Source organism: Artibeus jamaicensis, unplaced genomic scaffold (assembly GCF_021234435.1).
Source record: "Artibeus jamaicensis isolate MK-2021 breed Jamaican fruit bat unplaced genomic scaffold, CSHL_Jam_final contig_601, whole genome shotgun sequence".
Classification (NCBI taxonomy): domain Eukaryota; kingdom Metazoa; phylum Chordata; class Mammalia; order Chiroptera; family Phyllostomidae; genus Artibeus; species Artibeus jamaicensis.
This window is the reverse complement of record NW_026521902.1, coordinates 2,870,413-2,887,987: the sequence shown is the minus strand read 5'-3', so window position 1 is coordinate 2,887,987 and position 17,575 is coordinate 2,870,413. Positions and strand designations below refer to the sequence as shown.

The 17,575-nt window shown below is 54.0% G+C and overlaps 1 protein-coding gene across 3 annotated transcripts in view; it reads right to left on the bottom strand.

The window, feature by feature from the left end:
* COL11A2 (collagen type XI alpha 2 chain) overlaps nt 1-17,397 on the bottom strand; it is a 29,563-nt gene extending 12,166 nt beyond the window's left edge. The window contains exons 1-31 of one of the 3 annotated variants that reach the window (XM_037134467.2): nt 16,618-17,397; nt 16,214-16,358; nt 13,197-13,346; nt 12,859-13,069; nt 12,249-12,411; nt 10,624-10,812; nt 9,672-9,749; nt 8,965-9,027; nt 8,104-8,283; nt 5,722-5,781; nt 5,580-5,621; nt 5,291-5,353; nt 4,874-4,948; nt 4,299-4,385; nt 3,990-4,046; nt 3,775-3,828; nt 3,637-3,690; nt 3,485-3,538; nt 3,246-3,299; nt 3,034-3,087; nt 2,907-2,951; nt 2,694-2,747; nt 2,245-2,289; nt 2,013-2,066; nt 1,775-1,819; nt 1,583-1,636; nt 1,298-1,342; nt 1,069-1,122; nt 899-943; nt 636-689; nt 218-325 (exon numbers count right to left, since the gene is read on the bottom strand). In XM_037134467.2, coding sequence (XP_036990362.2) covers nt 218-325; nt 636-689; nt 899-943; nt 1,069-1,122; nt 1,298-1,342; nt 1,583-1,636; nt 1,775-1,819; nt 2,013-2,066; nt 2,245-2,289; nt 2,694-2,747; nt 2,907-2,951; nt 3,034-3,087; nt 3,246-3,299; nt 3,485-3,538; nt 3,637-3,690; nt 3,775-3,828; nt 3,990-4,046; nt 4,299-4,385; nt 4,874-4,948; nt 5,291-5,353; nt 5,580-5,621; nt 5,722-5,781; nt 8,104-8,283; nt 8,965-9,027; nt 9,672-9,749; nt 10,624-10,812; nt 12,249-12,411; nt 12,859-13,069; nt 13,197-13,346; nt 16,214-16,295 — 2,373 coding nt within the window. In that variant the 5' untranslated portion in view covers nt 16,296-16,358; nt 16,618-17,397. Of the gene's footprint in view, nt 1-217; nt 326-635; nt 690-898; nt 944-1,068; nt 1,123-1,297; nt 1,343-1,582; nt 1,637-1,774; nt 1,820-2,012; nt 2,067-2,244; nt 2,290-2,693; nt 2,748-2,906; nt 2,952-3,033; nt 3,088-3,245; nt 3,300-3,484; nt 3,539-3,636; nt 3,691-3,774; nt 3,829-3,989; nt 4,047-4,298; nt 4,386-4,873; nt 4,949-5,290; nt 5,354-5,579; nt 5,622-5,721; nt 5,782-8,103; nt 8,284-8,964; nt 9,028-9,671; nt 9,750-10,623; nt 10,813-12,248; nt 12,412-12,858; nt 13,070-13,196; nt 13,347-16,213; nt 16,492-16,617 lie in introns of those variants that run through there. The other 2 variants (XM_053670678.1, XM_053670677.1) reach the window with 2 other exon arrangements.
* Between the last annotated feature and the right edge of the window lie 178 nt (nt 17,398-17,575).

The window sequence follows — 17,575 nt, the reverse complement described above, 5'->3', positions numbered from 1 at the left end:
CCCTTGACTTCTTATCAATTGCCCCTCAACCCATCAGTGTTCAGGAGGTGCCATATAGAGAGAGGAGCATAATTAATTCATGGTCATATCTAATTGACTCACTGACTCCAGCTGCTGGCAACCTCGTGCCCTCCACAAGGTTGACCCCAGTACCCAGGCCCTCATTCCCTCCACGTCCCTAGAAAACACAGACACAGATTCCCTCATCCCCTATCACCTTCTCGCCCATGAGCCCAAGGGGCCCAGGGTCTCCAGTGGGCCCAGTACGTCCCTTCGGCCCCTCAGGCCCATCCTCTCCTCGAGATCCAGGGACTCCAACTTCACCCTGAGTGAGGGGGTTGGAGAGGCGGGTGTCAGGGACTGGGGATGGGAGCCGGGCCCCAAGGGGAGAGACAGGCCCCAGTGAGGCCAAGCGGGGTTGGCAGGGGTCCCAGAAGCTTTTGCAGGGTGGAGAGCCACACAGGGGCAGGAGACTGCCGTGACCAGAGGGGTTGTTATACTGCTGGGATCGGGCCCTAAAGAGTGCAAAGCACCAGAGATGGGGCCTCCGGGTACCAATGGAACCAGTTGGATGGTCCAAAGTGGAGGATCATTAGGACTTAGAGTTGGGGGGCAGTGTAGAGGTCTCTACTCACCCTGTCACCTTTCACACCCATGTCACCTTTGAACCCAGGAAAGCCATCGTCACCCTAAAAAAAGTGGGAGTGAGAAGACACCCCAGATGATACAGGGTCAGGAGGTTAGAATGGAGGATTTGGAGAACATGGGTGGATGGGTGGATTCCAGGAGCTGAAGGGCAGCACGGGGCAGGCAAGAGGGATGGAGGTGAGGAAGAGATGGATAAAGAGGTTGGTGGGGGCAGGACGGAGGTGCTGGGAAGTTAGGGCACACTGCTCACCTTTTCACCCTTATGGCCCTTCAGACCCCGAATTCCATCCACACCCTAGAGTTAGACAGGAAGACAGAGAGCAATCAGGGATGGAGGTTAGGTTCAAATGACCGAGCTCAGAAGACACCAACGGGTCCCCCCGAACGCAGTCCTGCTCCTCCCAGTCTGGTGGTCTGTACCTTGACACCTCGAGGTCCGGGGTATCCTAGAGGACCCTGAGGTCCAGACGGACCCTGGAAAAAGAAAGAGCGGTATCTCTAAAGGATGCCTCAGGGGCTCAGAAAAATGGAAGCGACACCGGAGAAAAGTGTCAGAACCCCATGGATGAGGAGACAAATCCCAAGGACCCTGAGAGTGCAGAGTCTGGGCAGAAACCCCTGGGGTGAAAGGGGGCAGGGACAATCTCACCTGGTTTCCTTTGGTTCCAGGGGGACCTTCCTTCCCGGGGTGACCCTGAGGGTAGGGAAGAAAAATGTGACCACTAGCCTCTGTCACCTTCCCGGTACCCCTTTCCATACTTCTTCAGCCCAAATTCTCCTGTGACCTGATGGAGCTGACTGACCATGGCAAGGCACCTTCAGTGACCTCCCAGTGCAAGGGGCACGTGGTATGGATAGTCACTGAAGGTCCTTGGAGGTCATTCAGTGGGGCAGAGGAGAAAAGGGCATTTGGAATAAGCGGGGGCCCGCTCACCGGAGATCCATCTGAGCCAGGCATGCCAGGGAGCCCTGGTTTCCCTCTAGGACCCTGCAGGAAGATGAGGAAGTTCAAGGTCACCAGAAGGGTCAGGTCTGAACATGGCTAAAGTCCCAGCCAGACATTTAAGGCCCTCTTGACAGCCCCTCACCAGCACATATCCTGTTCCCCAGATTACTAGTCACTCACCTTCTCTCCATGGGGGCCAACGGCACCCTGAGGCCCTGGGAGACCCTACACACAGGGAGAGAGAAGTCACAGGGGCCCACAGGAGTGGGCACTCTCTCCTCCAGCCAGCATCCCCCATTCAAGGCACGAACAGTGAAGACTTGAGACTCTAATTTCTTATCCCCATCCAGGTCTGACCCACTGTGGAAGCCCAGGGGAGGTCGACAAAGTTGGAGAGGGGGTGGACAGGACTCCTCACCTGGGTCCCAGGAGTGCCCTGCTGTCCAGGAGGGCCCGGCTCTCCTTGGGGTCCCTTGAAAAAGGCAACCAGCCATGGGTCAGAACGAGGTGGTGACACACTTAGGGTGGAGCTGAGTCACAGCAGGAATAGCCAGAGGATGAGAACCACAGCAGGCAGGGGGGCAGAGTGGTGGCAAAAAGGACAAAACCTTGGCGGGGAACTCAGGTGGAGTCTCCTGCCCATCACTCACCAAGCTCCCTTTGGGACCATGGGGACCGTCCATGCCTCGGACTCCCTGAAACATGAGAAGGGTATGAGCAGGCGGAAGGCAGGCCCCGCCCTGGAGAGACCTGCGGTTTCTGAGAGGCCTGGCCTTCCCAGAGGGTGGGACAGGCAGAGCCACATGGGTCAGTCCTCCAGTCCATCCCAGACCCAAGCACACACACCCGGCCCAGATGCACAGGGCGTGGGTCTGTGGGATTTTTTTTTCTTGAGGATTTTTTTTGGGGGGGGCTATGTTCAGAGCCTTCTGTGCCCTGCACCATAAGGCCCTAAAAGGGCACCTGGGGGTGGAGGCTGAAGTGGGGCTGGGTGGGGGCTAGTGAGGTGGAACTGGAAGGGAGACGGGCAGTTTGGAAAGTGGAGATTTGGAGAAGTCAGTGGGTGAGATCGGGTCAGAAGTCGGGGGCAGTCACTTACCGGTGGTCCAGGAATACCAGGTGGGCCTTTAGGGCCAAGGAGACCCCGAGGTCCCTGCACTCAGGTGAGGGGAAGATATGGCACGCATGGGTGAGAGAAAAAGTGTGCCCTTCGTATCCATGGCCATCCTCTGGCAACCCCAGAACCCTCCCTGTCACCACCATCCCTCCTCCTCCCCCTATTCCTTCCACAACCTGACCCCTGCACACTCACCGACTCTCCAGGCAACCCCCGAGGCCCAATCTCCCCATCATCTCCCTGGGGGAGGAGGACATGGTGAAGTGGCCTTACCCCCCAGCCCTCTCCCATACTGAGCTCCTGCCCTGGCCACAACACTTACCCGCTCTCCATCCTCGCCAGGGGGCCCAGGAAGGCCCTGGACACCAGTATCACCCTGGAAAATGGGCAAACAGGTAAGAGGGGCCTCAGAATCCCCAACAAAGCAGACACTGACCCTCTCCAATTAGCCAACCAATTTCAGCCACTACTCTCCTGCTGGGACCCTCAGCCTCCCTCCCTTTCCTTAAAATTCCTACCCCCTAATATACTCACCCTGTGTCCCTTCTCCCCAGGAAGCCCTGGGAGTCCATCAAAGCCTCGGTCACCCTAAGGGAAAAGGGGGCAGCCCATGTGAAGTCCCAGTCCCTTTCCCACCCCACCCCTCCCTACCGTGTCCTGCGAGGGGAGGTGCCACTTTGTAAAGGAACCTGGGAACTCAGTCCTCCTCAGAAAACTGAGCTCAGGTGAAGCTGTGAGCTAAGTAAGCGTCACGGAGGGGCCCAGTCTGTCACCTTTACTCCAGGTTCCCCAGGCATCCCTCGGGCTCCATCAGCACCTGCTCGGCCCTGCAGACGCAAGAGAAGTGTCAGAGCCAGCAGGGAACAGTCCTCCACACTCTGTGCCCCATCTCCCACCCACACCCATCTCCCACTCAGTCACTTACCCTTCGCCCGGCCTTGCCAGGAGGGCCTGTGAGGCCCTGAGGTCCTCTGGGACCCTAGGGAGGGAAAGTCAGGGCCAGGGTCAATGGGCATCAGAGGGGGAGGCGCTGAATTGGGGATCAAATGCGTGGGGGTGTCACCTGAGGTCCTAGATCTCCAGATTCTCCTTTCAGGCCAGGGCTCCCAGGTTGTCCCTGTGAGAGAGAAGAGAGGTTGGCTGTACTGAAGAACACACCCAACAGTGACCTCAAAGCCTCCCCAAAAGAAGGAAAATAACTTTTGATGTGTTTCCTTTCCAGAACTATCCATACCCCAACACACAAATAATCTTCTACCCCACACCCTACTCACTCACCAAGGGTCCAGGGCGACCTGTGTATCCCATGGGTCCAGGGGGTCCACGGAGTGCCAGCTAGAGGAGCAGGGGACACAGCAGAGCTGAGAAGAGGCGGCTAGAGAACTCCCAACCCCAGAATTCCCTCCAAACTCGCCCTTCCATTCCTACTCCTTGTTTCACTGTCCTATATGCTCCCCAACCTTCCTCTCAGCCCCAAACCAACCCGAACTTTCCCCTGCCCTACATTCCTTCCAACCTACCCTTCCTAGAGTCTTCCCTTTCCCACCATACACCTCCCTCCGCAAAGATGCTCTCAGCCCCACTCACCCGTGCCTGCTGCAGAATCGCCTGGGCCTGAGCCTCCTGGGCAGCCACCACAGGGCCCTTGTCACCCCCACCACTGCCAAACCGGAACTGATGGGCAGGGAGAGAAGACCCAGGTTCTGTTTCAGGAAATCCACAAGGACCTTCCCAGCCAGAGGTGTCATCCAGCATTCCTGCCCCAACTCCCAGGCTCAGGGACACCCACTGTGCTCTCCTCCTGCATCTTCCACAGGATATTTTCAGATGATCACTTGTAGGTTTTCAGAAACTCAGCTCCTGTCCTCTTCCCCCACTCTCTAGCCTCTTCCCCCCAAAAATACTCTCCTTTGGTTCTAGACCCCTGAAATATACAATTTTCTACTCAGTTCTAGATGACCCAAGTTTCATTCTAGAAAAATCCATGTTGGGTTCTAGCTCATCTAAAGAGGCTCTGGTTCCTCCAGCCCAATGATCAATTGCTTTGGGGTTAATGGTCTTTAGAGACTCCCCAGCTTTCCCTAACCTCTGGTTCTTGATGGTACAACACAATCCCCCTGCCCTCCCCATTAGCCAGTTCCAAAGCTCAGAAGACAACTCACTGGAAGCATGAGGGATGTGCCGGGAGGGCCAGGGGCCCCATCTGATCCAGGGAGCCCTGCTCGGCCAGGGGGGCCCTGGAGAGGGGAGAGAATGAGGAGGATAGGTGACACACAGGGGGATATTAGAGTTCTAGCATCATTCGGAAGCCCCCCCACCCAGCAGGATAAATGCAGACTTCCCTAGATCTTTCCTGAACCCCACCCCAACCCTGTGGAGAAAAATGAGGGGAAGACACCAGACTACTGTCCTCCTCCCCACACAGTCTGCCCTCCTTTGTGAGGACTGGGGAGCACACCAGTCCCCTGTTCATATAAGCCAGATAATGAGAAATTACTAAGTATGGTGCCCCATTGGGTACTAGCAGCTTCTCTGCCGGCCTCTCACCCCCCTCTCACCAGTAGAGAACACTCTCTTACCCTCTCGCCAGGGTCACCAACTGGGCCTGGGTTGCCCTGGATGCCAGGGGGACCAGTTAACCCCTAAGGAACAAAAGAGGAGGGGTCAGGTGTGGGCATCCAGAGAGCAGATGGGTATGTGGCTGAGGAGTGGTCTTTACAGAAGAGATATGTGGATCTGGGGGCTTTGGTTGGAAGAACACTCTGGAGTTTTGAGGAGGCCTGGCCATATGTAGGAAAGACACAAATGAGTGTACAGGAAGGATTTCTGAGAAAAGAATAGAGGCTTATGGGTCACAGCTAGACTCACCGCAGGGCCTTCTGGGCCAGGTGGCCCCTCCACTAGCATACCCTGAGGAGTCAAAGTTTAAAAGTCAGAGGCTACAGGACTAGCACCCCTATCTCCTTCCCTTCTTCCCACCGTCCTCAGCTCAATGACCAGAATGACTTACAGGTTCCAGCACCGCAGGTTCTCCCTTCTCTCCCTTTAGCCCCCGAGGTCCACGGGCAGCCTGAGGGAAACACACGCGTAACCCCTAGTGAGCCCTGAGAGCAGCCATGACTCTGGTGCTTTTCCCATCCCATTCCCCACCTTCATTGTCAGGTCTTCTGGAGACCGTGACCCTAACCCAAAATCCCCTCCCCCTCCTCCAAGACTCTTCACAGACCTCCAGGCCTGCGAGGGAGACCACAGGGCTCCCTATACCCCAATTCCCAGCCCCACTTCAGCAAAAACAACCTCGTCATCTCCCTGAGCACCTCCTTCATGCAGATCCTCACAATCTTCAAGGGAATCCAAACCCCTTCCTAAAGCCTCTTCTGGAGGACCCTCCTTATCTCCCAAACTTTCTCTGACCCCAGAAATCCTTCGAACCTTAAGAAATCATCAGCTTCCTCACCCTAACTCTAACCCACCAAATTAGAATCTCTCCAAGATTATGAACAGACAGGTATTAGGGTTTGGGGGAAGAGCATGGACCCATATGAGAATCTAATGTAACCTACGGAGCCTTTGAAAAACAAAAAATGTATGCCCTTATGCACAGATTTTTTTCTTAGAATTTTAAGGAGTTCACAAGTTTCAAATTCCCTGGAGGTTAAACATCCATACTCCAAGTAAATGTGGAGGGCAGTCCCCACTGATATTCTAACCTCAGACCCCATACCTGGTTCTTGAAAAAATACAGCTCTTGGGCTAAGGTGCTCAAGCCTCTGAGTACATCTCCTCAAGTCTCCACAGTTCCTCTCCCAGCAAGGACACTACACCCTCCCTCTGGCCCTTATTTGTACTCCAAGGCCACTAACTGCTTCCCTTCCACACTTCCACTCAGATGCCCACCCCCAACTCTGGGGCCAGAACCAAGATGAAGGCAGGGAGAATGGAGGACATTAACCACCACTCCCCCAGAACTCTCCCAACAAAGATCTCCAGAATGCCCCCTCCACCTCCATCCTGACCAAAACGGTAATGATCAATTTCCAAACCCTCCCATATTGTAGATCAACTTCAAATTTCCAGAAAGCAACATTAAAAAAGGCAACAGAGGGTAAAGGGTGGCAATATTAGAGAAGGGAGGTACAGCATGAGGCAGCAGGTGGAGAACGTAGCTCTAGCTGCAAGGCAGGCAAAAGATGAAGTGAGTAGACAGGGAACATCCCAACCAACAGGTAGTGGTTGAAGACACAGAAAACAACTAAGGGAAACAGAATGAAGGGACAAACACTTGGAAGCAAGAATGATGCCAGGGCCAAGAAAAATTAAACATGGCCAAAATGGTCAGAAAATGAACTGCACAAACAGGAAATGGTTGGACAGACAAGAAGTAGCGAAGAGCCTTGGCTGGTATGGCTCAGTGGATTGAGTGCTGGTCTGTGAACCAAAGGGTCGCCTCCTAGTTGGGTCACATTCTTGGGTTGCAAGCCAGGCCCTGACTTGAGGTGTGCAAGAGGCAACCACACATTGATGTTTCTCTCTCTCTCATTAAAAATAAAAAATAAATAAGTAAATAAATAAATAACAATAATAAGCCGCCAAGAAAAGAAAATCTAGGAAGCGGACTTTCAACAACAACCTAACTACAATGACCAACAGGAAGAAGAGATTCACAAAGCAGACAGAAAGTGGCTCCTGGAAAGACAATTCCCCCAGAAAACACAAACATGAAAGCAAGTACACACAGGAAATGACCACGATAAATGTCCAGGCCCACATGGAAACTTTATGATTGGGATGACCTGAGACACACAGAAAGTAACTCATTATCAAATGACATTGTCACAGACAGCATGAAAAACTAGTCAAAGTACAAATAGGACCCCTTTCAGTCTAATATGGTACAGTCACCAAGATGAATGGTATGACTGGAGAAGACAGGAAGGGACAGACAGGCGGTGGCCCATAGGTTAGAAAGTGTGACACAGGAAACAAGATCATTTGGCAGCAACATGGATAAAACTGTTTTGACCGAGAAAAAATGATGGAGACATACTGAAAATGGACAAAAGGTAAAGGCTTATTGACCAAAAGCTTTATGAAATTCATCTTGATTGAGACAGGAAGTGGCCAAAAAAGACAGGAAGTTGCCATAAGACTTTTTAAAAATCCCACTGCCCAGAGCAGAAGAATCCATAAAGAGTCACAGGGTAAGGCATTTGGCAAGGGAAGGCAGGAAGTTATATATTCCAGCAACATATACACCTTACGTGGACAGAAAATGACAAACCACCAACGTGAAGTAGCTCACAGCCAACAGACAATAATTAAAAACAACAGGAGGCAATTCTTATAGCTCCCAGTGGAGGTCAAGAATAGAAGAGGAGCTCCTTCCACTTACGGCTCCTAAGCGGGCTGTCTCCGCAGAGAGGGCAGGGCCAAGTTCCGTCTCCTCACGATAATCGTCCCCATAGCCATAGGTGTAATCGTAGGGCCCTGCTGGGGGGTCTGTGCCACCCTCCCCATATTCCTCTGTCAGGAACCTGTTGGCTGTGGAGGGGACCTGGAGATCTGTCTGCTCCTTCCCGGGGACGGGGAGGGAGAGGGGTAAACAGGGGCATTAGGGCTGAAAGGAGTTTTTCCTGGACCCCAGGTGTGAAAACTTCCAGCCCAAAAGATGTATGAAGGTAATTGGGACTGGAGTTTTTCTCCCAAGAAGAGCAAGGGGAGCAGTTGTATAGAAAGGTGATGGGCCATCAAGACCCTAAATCAGGAGGGATGTCCAGAAAATGGGCTTGGTAGGAAGAAATGGTGGATAACAAGAAGGGTGGCCAGAGGGCTGGACTCACTGTGGACAGTCCATGGACATGACAGACAATGGAGTTTAGGGAACAGCCAAAGAAACGGGTGGGAAGAAGGTAGAAGAGAACGAAGGATAGAGCACTGGACAGAAGATGGCTCTTAGGAACAGAAATCGGACACGGGAAGTAAAACCATTTGACAGAAACATGGAGAGGAGGCTACTCCGAAATCAAAGAACAATGGAAGGACACGTGGACATTAAGGAAAAATGCTTGTACTGAGAAGACAAGCAGACCCACTGGTCTGGAATGACCAGGAGACAGAAGACCACAAATGAATATGACAAAGAGCCCTCTGGCCAGAGGAGGGGCTGATTCATCAAGATGACATAGGGCCTGACTGGTGTGGGTCACAGCTACCCACTGCCCCCAGCTGGGATGAATGTGGGGCATGGAATTACCTCCTCAGGGGGTGGCAAGGGGCTTGACTCCAGGACTCCTTCCTCTTGACCTGGGGTGGGGTACTAATGCCAAGGAGAAGGGGGAGGCGAGCAGCATGGGGGTGGGATGGGAAGGGACGAAGAGAGGTTAGCAAGAAGGGCAGCGAAGCGACCAAAGCAGTACCATGTCCCCTCCCCAAGGGTAGTGTCTGTCTGTGCTAGGGCTGGGGGAAATCTCAGATCTTACAGCCCCTTTAGAGAGGGACAATTTAGGGAGAGTGACTCTGTGATCACAGAGGCTTGGAAGCCGAGATCTGGATGCCTTGGCTCTACCTGCCAGTAACCGCTGCCTCTGGTCCTGAGGGGGCCCCAGACAGTGGGGAGGGCTGTCTGCTGAGCTGGGCTTCCAGAGTGGGGAGGCTGGCCCCATGTTGGCCCAGAGCCTCCAATTCAAGAGGGTCTCCAGCCTGGTGAAGGGGGTGCTTGCCAGGCTGCTGACCTCTTGGCAGGTGGGGCAGACTTTCGGGGTGGGGTGTGGCACCACCTGGGGGAAGGGGGAGCCCTGTGGTTGGGTCTCCCAGGCCTCTGCAGCAGAGAGACATGGGAGGGGGCAGTGAGGAAACTCCCATTATCTAAATATATGGTGTCTTTCCTCACACTTGGTGTCCTAGATATATGCACAGGGTGGTGGGAGAAATAAAAGAAAGGAAGAGGTCTTTCAAGTTTACCTGGTAATCAGGGGTCGTCCTCGCAGTCATCACATCGTAATAGAGGGGCTCGTAGTCATAGTGGAGAGACTCAGTGGGCTGGGATTAGGAAGGGGGCAGCAGGATAGGTAGGAAGAAGTGGAGGGTCAGGGGAGGGTAGAGTGAGGGAGGTGAGATGGTTCGGGATTGGGGAACAGGGTAGGCATGAAGTTGAGAGACAGTTGGAGAGGAAAAGATAGGTTGGGGGACAGAAGAGAGATGGGGCGAGGCAGGAAATGGGGGATCCCGCATGTGGGACAGAGCAGACACAATTAAGAGATTGGCACTCTGATCTGAGACCAATGACCCCAGGTCAAATCTGTCACCCTAACCTTCAGAACTCTACCCAATCCAGAGTCTCCCTGCCCTTCTCCCAACACTGCCCCTTAGCCTGCACCTCCATGTACAGGGGGCCAGACACGGCCCCGCCTCCACCTTCCAGAGACTCTTTCAGGATTCCCTCTGTCTCTGCTCCTTCCCCATTTCCCCTCCTAGGTCTCACCATTTCAGCCTCTTTCTCCCTGTTTCTCTCTCTCCCCTAATCTGCTTTCCCATCCTCTGTCCTAAATTCTCAGCCCCTCGCCCTCTCTCCTAATCTCTTAATTCAATGAAGGAATGGGAAACCCAAGGACATAGTTTCAGGAAGACTGGCAGAGGAGGAAACACAAGGAGGGGACACAGTTCCCAGCCACAAATTCTTCATAATGATTCTTTTTATTTTGAAATGAAAATAAAAAGGTTGATGAATGAGGACTGGGGGGTGAGTGATGGGAATAGGTAGGTATGGTTGGGGAAGGGCATTAGTGAGGGGAGAACAGGAGGCCCAAAATAGGACGGGGTGCTCTGGACACTGCAGGAATTCTCTTGGGGGGATGTCTGAGTGTCTTCCCTCCCCGGGGTATGCTTTAGTTTGGGGTCCACCTAGCTCCCTCACCTGTCTCTGGGGTTCCTGGTTTTGGGGCCTATGAAGTCTTGATGGCTGCCGCTTTGGAGATCTCTGGGCTCTGTAAGAGTGTGGTTGAGGTCTCTCCTTCCAGTTCCCCTCGCACTCCAGCTCCTTCTGTTCACACGATCTATAGGCGGCTTGCACCCCCGGAACAATGACAAGCTCCTGGACATCACCCTGCAAACATGAGGAAGGAACACCAATGGAGGGGGCAGAGAGGGCTGCAGAGAGACAAAGGGTATAGTTTGGGACAGAGGGTAGGAGGCCAATCTTAGGCATAACTATATAATGGGAGAAGGTCATCGTCAGCCCTCCATGTGCACAGCCCTTTTCAGTCCCCACTGGACCTTTTCGACAACTGGGAAAGTCAGTAGCACAAGGATCTTTACGCCCACTGTCCAGATACATTCCATTCGAAAAAGGTCAGAGGCAATGTCTGGCCCAAGGCCACTAACAGTGGTAGAATCAGGATTCATACTGTCCAACTCTAAATTCAATACCCTTTGCCTACCCCCTGCCCCTGTGGTAATGCTTGATTGAGCCTTGTCACAGGAGCTCCTGGAGACAGTGGCCCAGCCTTAGTTGTTCTGACCTCCCACTGGTAGTAATGATGAGAATTCCCAGGACCTCTAGAAATGAGGGAAGGGAAAGCCACTTCAGAATTCCAATGGCTTTTATTTGTGCCCATACATGATGCTTAGCAGACCCTGCCTTGTATTGTATTTTGGGGTACTGCCTCATCTCCAGAACAGAATGGGGAACTCCTTGGAATGACAGAAACCTTATTATTATTATTCTGTTTTCCCTTTGGCATTAAATAAGCAGATATTTAGAAAATGTTAACCGGTTGGGTGGGTGGGTGGATGAGTGAGTGAATGGGGGTTCAAATGCATGACTTAATGGGAAGTGTGATGAATAGTGAAATGAATGAATGAATGAATGGGTGGGTAGATAAATGGGAGGTACAGAGCAGGTGAAAATAGTAGTGGGTAGGTAGATGGGTGGAAGTGAATAGATGGATGAATGAATGGTTGGATAGAGAGTGGGCAGGTGAGGAAATGGGTGTGTGAGTGGTAGATGAATGGTTGTATGCACCCTTATATGCGTGGGTAGATGGGGTGGGTAGGCGGATGAGTGAATGAATGGACAGATGGGTTAAAGAGAATAGATGAGTGGAAGGACAGATTGATAGATAAGTGGTTTGAAGGAAGAAATGGCTGAGCAGGGGAAGAATGGTCATATGGATAGATACAAACCTGAATGCTTGAGTGGTGGGTGAGTATGTAACTGGATGGGTGGGTAAATGGAGGGGTGAGTGGGAGAGTGAGGAGACAGAGAGACTGGTTGAATGGATGGATAAATGGGCAGAATCATGAAGAATGAATGACAGAATAAGTGGCTGTGGACAGTCCTGCCATATAAGTGGCCACCATGTAAGTAGACACCTAGTTCTCATTCAGAGAAAATTAGCCCTGGGGAGAGACAATTGGAATATACATGCATGAGAGGAAAAATGAGGGCTATGGTATAGGAAGATGGCATGTTAGGGCCAGAAAAGGGATAGATACAAGATAGGGGGTAAGAAATAACTGTTCCCTGATTGCTCTGGTTACCTCAAAGACTTCTTCATCCAGGATACGGGCACCAAAGATGATCACTCCACGCGTGTCCAACACTGGACGAGCACTTCGGGGGAGGGGCCGGGTGACTCGCTTCTTACAGTCAACAATGAGGGTGACAGACTGGCCCTTTACAGCCACACCCACGCGGTGCCACCTGGTCATGGTGTGAGAGGCTCAAGTGACTGACTGAAGGAAGGAAGTCGACAGAGCTGGGGAGCAGCTGATTAAGGCCAATACTAGTAACAGTAGTAACCATAGTAGCTATCATTTACTGAGCGCTTACAATGCACCAAGCACCAGGTAGGAAGTTTCTCTTTTGACTCTGATGATTCTATTAACTCTACTTTACAAACACAGAAATGGGAGTTCAACAAGCTAAGTAACTTGCCCAAAGTACAGGCTAGTACTACATGCAAGGATTTAAACTCCAAAGCCCAAACTCTAAGCTACAAGCAACTGAAGTTTGAGCAGTGGTAGGTGAGGGATGGCCTAAATGGTCGGCAGGGTTTCCTAGTTTAGGGAGTGGGGGTTCTGGGGCAGTTAGCCAGAGGGAGCTCCTGAAACTGCCGGTCAGACAGACTGGAGGAGCACGCTAACTTACTTGCCATCTGCTAGGTTGAGGCCTCTGAAGACTGGCTGAGCTGGATGTCGAGGTCGGCCAGTCTGATCCTCATACAGGAAGCGGACATGTCGGCCAAGCTCCAGGCCCAGCTGTCGGATGCCCTGGGCACTGTAAAGGGTCAGGAGGGGAGCCTGGAGGCCAGGGCGGGTCCGGACAACAGTCAACAGAGAGAAATCTTTGGGAAAACCTCCTGGGACCCAAAAGAGACACACACAGGTGGCATGAAAAGCAAACAGAACCATAAACTCATTCCCTTCAGGTTTCTGATCAAAAATCCCACCCATGACCTAGCCCAGCTACTCCACCACATCACCCACCTGGGAAGAGCTGGCGAGTGGGTGCACTCAGCTGAGCAGGTCGGGACACTCGGTAGGCCACATCGGCTGGGCAGACGCCTCTTGCCTTTCGGACACCATCAGGGAGGGAGGGGAACCTCAGGGCCCGAAGCACATCCACAGGGGGTGCACCTGGGGGGGTCCGTGAGGGTCAGGGGATGGGACACACCCTCAGGAGGGCCTAGAGAGGGGCATTTGCAGTCTAGAATTCAGCTTCCTGGGATTCATGCTCCCTGGAAGGCAAAGGGTGCCTTTCCTTTCCCTGCGCTGGAATGAATGGGAAACCAGAGTCACAGGTGTTCATGCTCACTCTTGCCCCTCCCCCTGCCAGCACCCTGTCCTGCTTACTCTCTCCCTACCTCTGCCTTACAGCCTGTGACTCTATCTTTATTCTTCTCAAAAAATGTTTTATTGACTTATTTTAGAGAGAGAAGGGAGGGAGAAAGAGAAGGCAAGAAACATCAGTATGAGAGAGAAATATCTGCTACCACCTTCCATTAGTGACCCTGGGGATGGAACCAGCAATCCAGGCACATGCCCTGACCTGGAATCAAACCAGGGACCCCTTGGTTCACAGGAGGACGCCCAGCCAACCCAGCTACACGGGCTGGCCAGAGCTCTCTATTCTCTTCTAATATCTCTCTCCACTCTCCACCCATCTCCCCTTCTTTCTCTCACTGTCTTTCTTCCTGTCTTTGTCTCTGCATCCATTCGTCTTTTTCTCCCTGCCTGTCCCTTCCCATTCCCCTTACGCTCTGCCCACCTTTCTCTTTCCTCGTCTTTCTCCCACCTTCCAACTCCCTTTCTGTCTTTCTCGGTTTCTGGGTCTCTGGCATCTGTCCCATGTCTCCAGCACAAACAACATCTGGGCAATCGATCATCCTGGGCACCAGAGGTACAGGGGGGCCCAGGGGGCACAGAGAGACACCTCTACGGGGAGGGGACTTCAAACTGCTGCAGTTCCCAAATCGGGAGAGGTAGAGATAATTCCGATCATAAAGAGGAAGGAGATACAAGAAAGAGCCACCCAGGAGCCTGGGCCCCTACCTTGGGAGAAGGGTGGAGGGGCAGGGTAGGGGGAGAGCCTGAAGCTGCCACGTGGAGCCAGAGCAAGTCCAAGGCCCTAAGACACACATCTGTGGATCCCATCAGAATCCTTGCCCAAAACCTGGGCAAGTTCCCCACGCCTGAAACTTGCTCCACCACTGCTACCATTCAGCATTCACAGTTTCAAACCCCAGGCCACCAGTCCTATCCACCTAGAACTTGTTTTCCTAGGGCTCAAACTCCCAGCAAGACAAAGGTCACCTCTCCATTTTTTGCTCCCTGCTACACACACTCCTCACACCATCAGCTCCAGACTGGAAAAATTCCAAAGAAAGTTCCTGCGAAACTTTCATAGAAGCATGGGGCAGGGCAAGGGCCAGAGCTATCAGGAGAGCAGAGCTAGGGAGGGTGGGTGAGGTGTGGGTGGGGTGGGGGGGGCAGGCAGAGAAAAGGCCCTTTGAGTCCAGGAGCCAGGAAACCACGGCCTTGCCCCCTCCATCCTACCCCCGCCCTAGCCTGGCCTCCGAGTGTGGCAGCTCCGCAAACACAGCACACAAGGGCTGCTTTGAGAGACAGACGGTGAGTGAGACAGAGACACAGGGACTCACAGAGACCCCAGGCTAAGGAGACCTCGGAGGCACCCACCCTCCACCAATCCCCAGGACAGTGCAGTTGCGTCCTGTAGATGACCCACCCACAGGCTACCCACCTGTCTTCCCACCGCAGGCCACACGTGTGTCCCACCGTCTCTGGCCTCAATCTGCCCCACAGGCTCCCCGCTGGCAGCTTCATCATCCCATCACCACCACCATTCCACCACTGGGCCTCAAAATGCCTCATCCATTACTCTTTTGAATTCTGCATTAACCCATTTCCCTACAGAGTCCCACCTCTAACAACGCAGTTCCAAAATAAGATAGTCACCTCCGCCATCTCCCTGCCTCCATGCTACAGGGTCCCTTTTCCCCTAGGGAAGACTCCTAAACACTGCACACTTGTCCCTTGTCCCTGAGCCTCACACTGCTCACAACTTGGAAGTTCTTCCTTCTGTAATCTAATCTGAATCCTTTATGTTGCTATTCTGACCATTTTCTCTCCAAAGCAGAGAAGAAAAGAATAGTCAAGTTATATGCAAATCAGTTTCCAGGGCCGGGAGTGGGGGGGCTTGCTCTAGACTGCCTAGGACCCAGGTGCTCTCAGCTCTCTCCCCTCTGACATCAAAGCCCCTTTCCTGGCAGCCAGGAATTCTGGACCCTGGGAAAAAGAAGGAAAAGATTGGAATTGTGAACACCGGGATCCCAGGAGAGCCCCCATTGGCCAGAGGGGGCGGAGTGGGGCCGGAATGCAAAGACTTGGCTCCCACCTCAGACACCTGATCCCGGCCTGTCCAGCGGCCGTCCTGTTGGCAGCCAGCCCCGGTATTCCCCAGAGCCAGCCGCGTGGCAGCACCGAGGGCACAGGGAGGGGGAAGGGGTTCCTGTCTGGGAAGCCAATGGAAGTAGTTCAGGCATCCCTCCTTTCTCTATTTACTAGGCTGTGCTCTGATCCACAGATGCTCCCCCTCGGCCCCAAGATACAGACAGAAAGCAGGAAGACATACACGCACCCCTCACGCATCTGCATGGACATCTACCCCCTCACCCCATTGCTGGCTGGACCACACCAGCCCTGGCCACCTTCCGCTCTCCCCACAACCCCAGCATCCCACCCCACTCATGGCTCTCTAAGGTGAAACTCCCCTTTAGCCTTAGCTGCCCTCCCCCAACTAATTCAAGGAGGGAAAGAGATTCCTACCCTAGCTCCAAGGGATCCAGGTGTCCTATCTTCTGCCCTGGACCTCTGATCCCCTCGCTGGACTCAGAAGCTCCGCCCCAGGCATTAGCTGCCCCCCGCCCAGGGTACTCAGAGCCCCAGACTGACTCCAAGGACTCGGGCGCAGGGACTCCTCTTACCTGCCCAGGCTGGGGCCCAGCTTAGCGCCAGCACCAGAGGTATAAGCAGGAGGAGGCGACGGCAGCAGCTGAACCGCTGCATGGCTGATGACCAGAACACCGGTCCCAGGGACCCAAGGGCGCCAGAGGCAATGAACGTCCCAGGCTGACAGGAGAGAACGATCCCACTGAGCCTTGGATGCGTGCGCCCCAGGGAGAGGTCAGGGGCTCTTGGGTGGCAACTGCCCCCAGCAGCCCAGCTCCATGCAGCAAGGTGCTGACAGCCTCCCGGCACTGCTCCCTCCTCAGTGGCCGCAGCTCCTGTCTCCTGTGTGTCCTCGGCCACCCCTGTGGCCCAGAGCCCCCACCCCGCCCCACGACTCCAGCCGCCCGCCCACAACCGCCAGGAAGAACCCCGGCCCCACCTCGGTCTCCACCTGGGGCGGGGAAGCGGACAGGAACGCTCCCTCGCTGGTCCTCTGCCTGTTCTGCTCTGCTCCTTGCAAGAACTCAGTGGCCTACACCATAAGATTCTTTTCTCAGGAACCCCAATCTCTTCCCGAGCCCCTTCCTTTTCTAGGACCCAGACGTCCAGTCACAGCCCCCTCCCCTCAGTTCCCTCCCCCTTGGGGGCCCACAGCCCCCTTTCAGCAGAGTCCTGGGCGGGACTTAAAACAGTGGGAGGGGAGAGGCGGGCCTGGGGGTCGCTACCAACCCCCCCAACACGTCTCCGCAATTACTTCCCCCACCCTGCCCCATATAATTACAGAGCAGCCGAGGCAGGGGTATTTATAGACAGGGCTATAGATAGTGGCTGGAGATCTGGGGCTGGAAAGCAAAGTCTTCAGGGGACAGGGGGTGGAGGACAGGGAGGAAGGAGAGGTGGAGAGAACCTGTGTAGGGGACAGAGACTGGACAAACAGGTTAATCATGTCCCAAGAGGTGAAAATGGGGGGATGAGGTAAAGAAGTCCCGGAACCCAGGTGAAAACGGACCTAGTGGAGAGATGAAGGAACAGTCTACGCTAGTTGGAAGAGTGTGGGAAAAGAGGTCACTCAAGGACAAGAGGCCACCTCCAGGTGGGCAACAGCTGAGAAGGATGCAGCAGTGTCCAGCCCCCAAGTGAGCCCCAGGAATGGGCACCGCGCCGGGTCTGCCCGGAGCCCTCGGCGGCCAGTGAGGACATGCTGGCGCGTAAGGCTCCGCAGCCCACTGTCGCTAGGAGGGCGCTAGCGAACAAGGCGCCTTTGAGAATCCGCCGCCGCCCCACCCCCAGCCTGGCACCCCCACGTCCCTCTCCCCGACAAAGCGTGCCTTGTGTCCCCCCACCCTGCAGCTGCCCCTCAGCCCCAGGGAACCTCGGCCGCAGTGCCGGTATCAAGG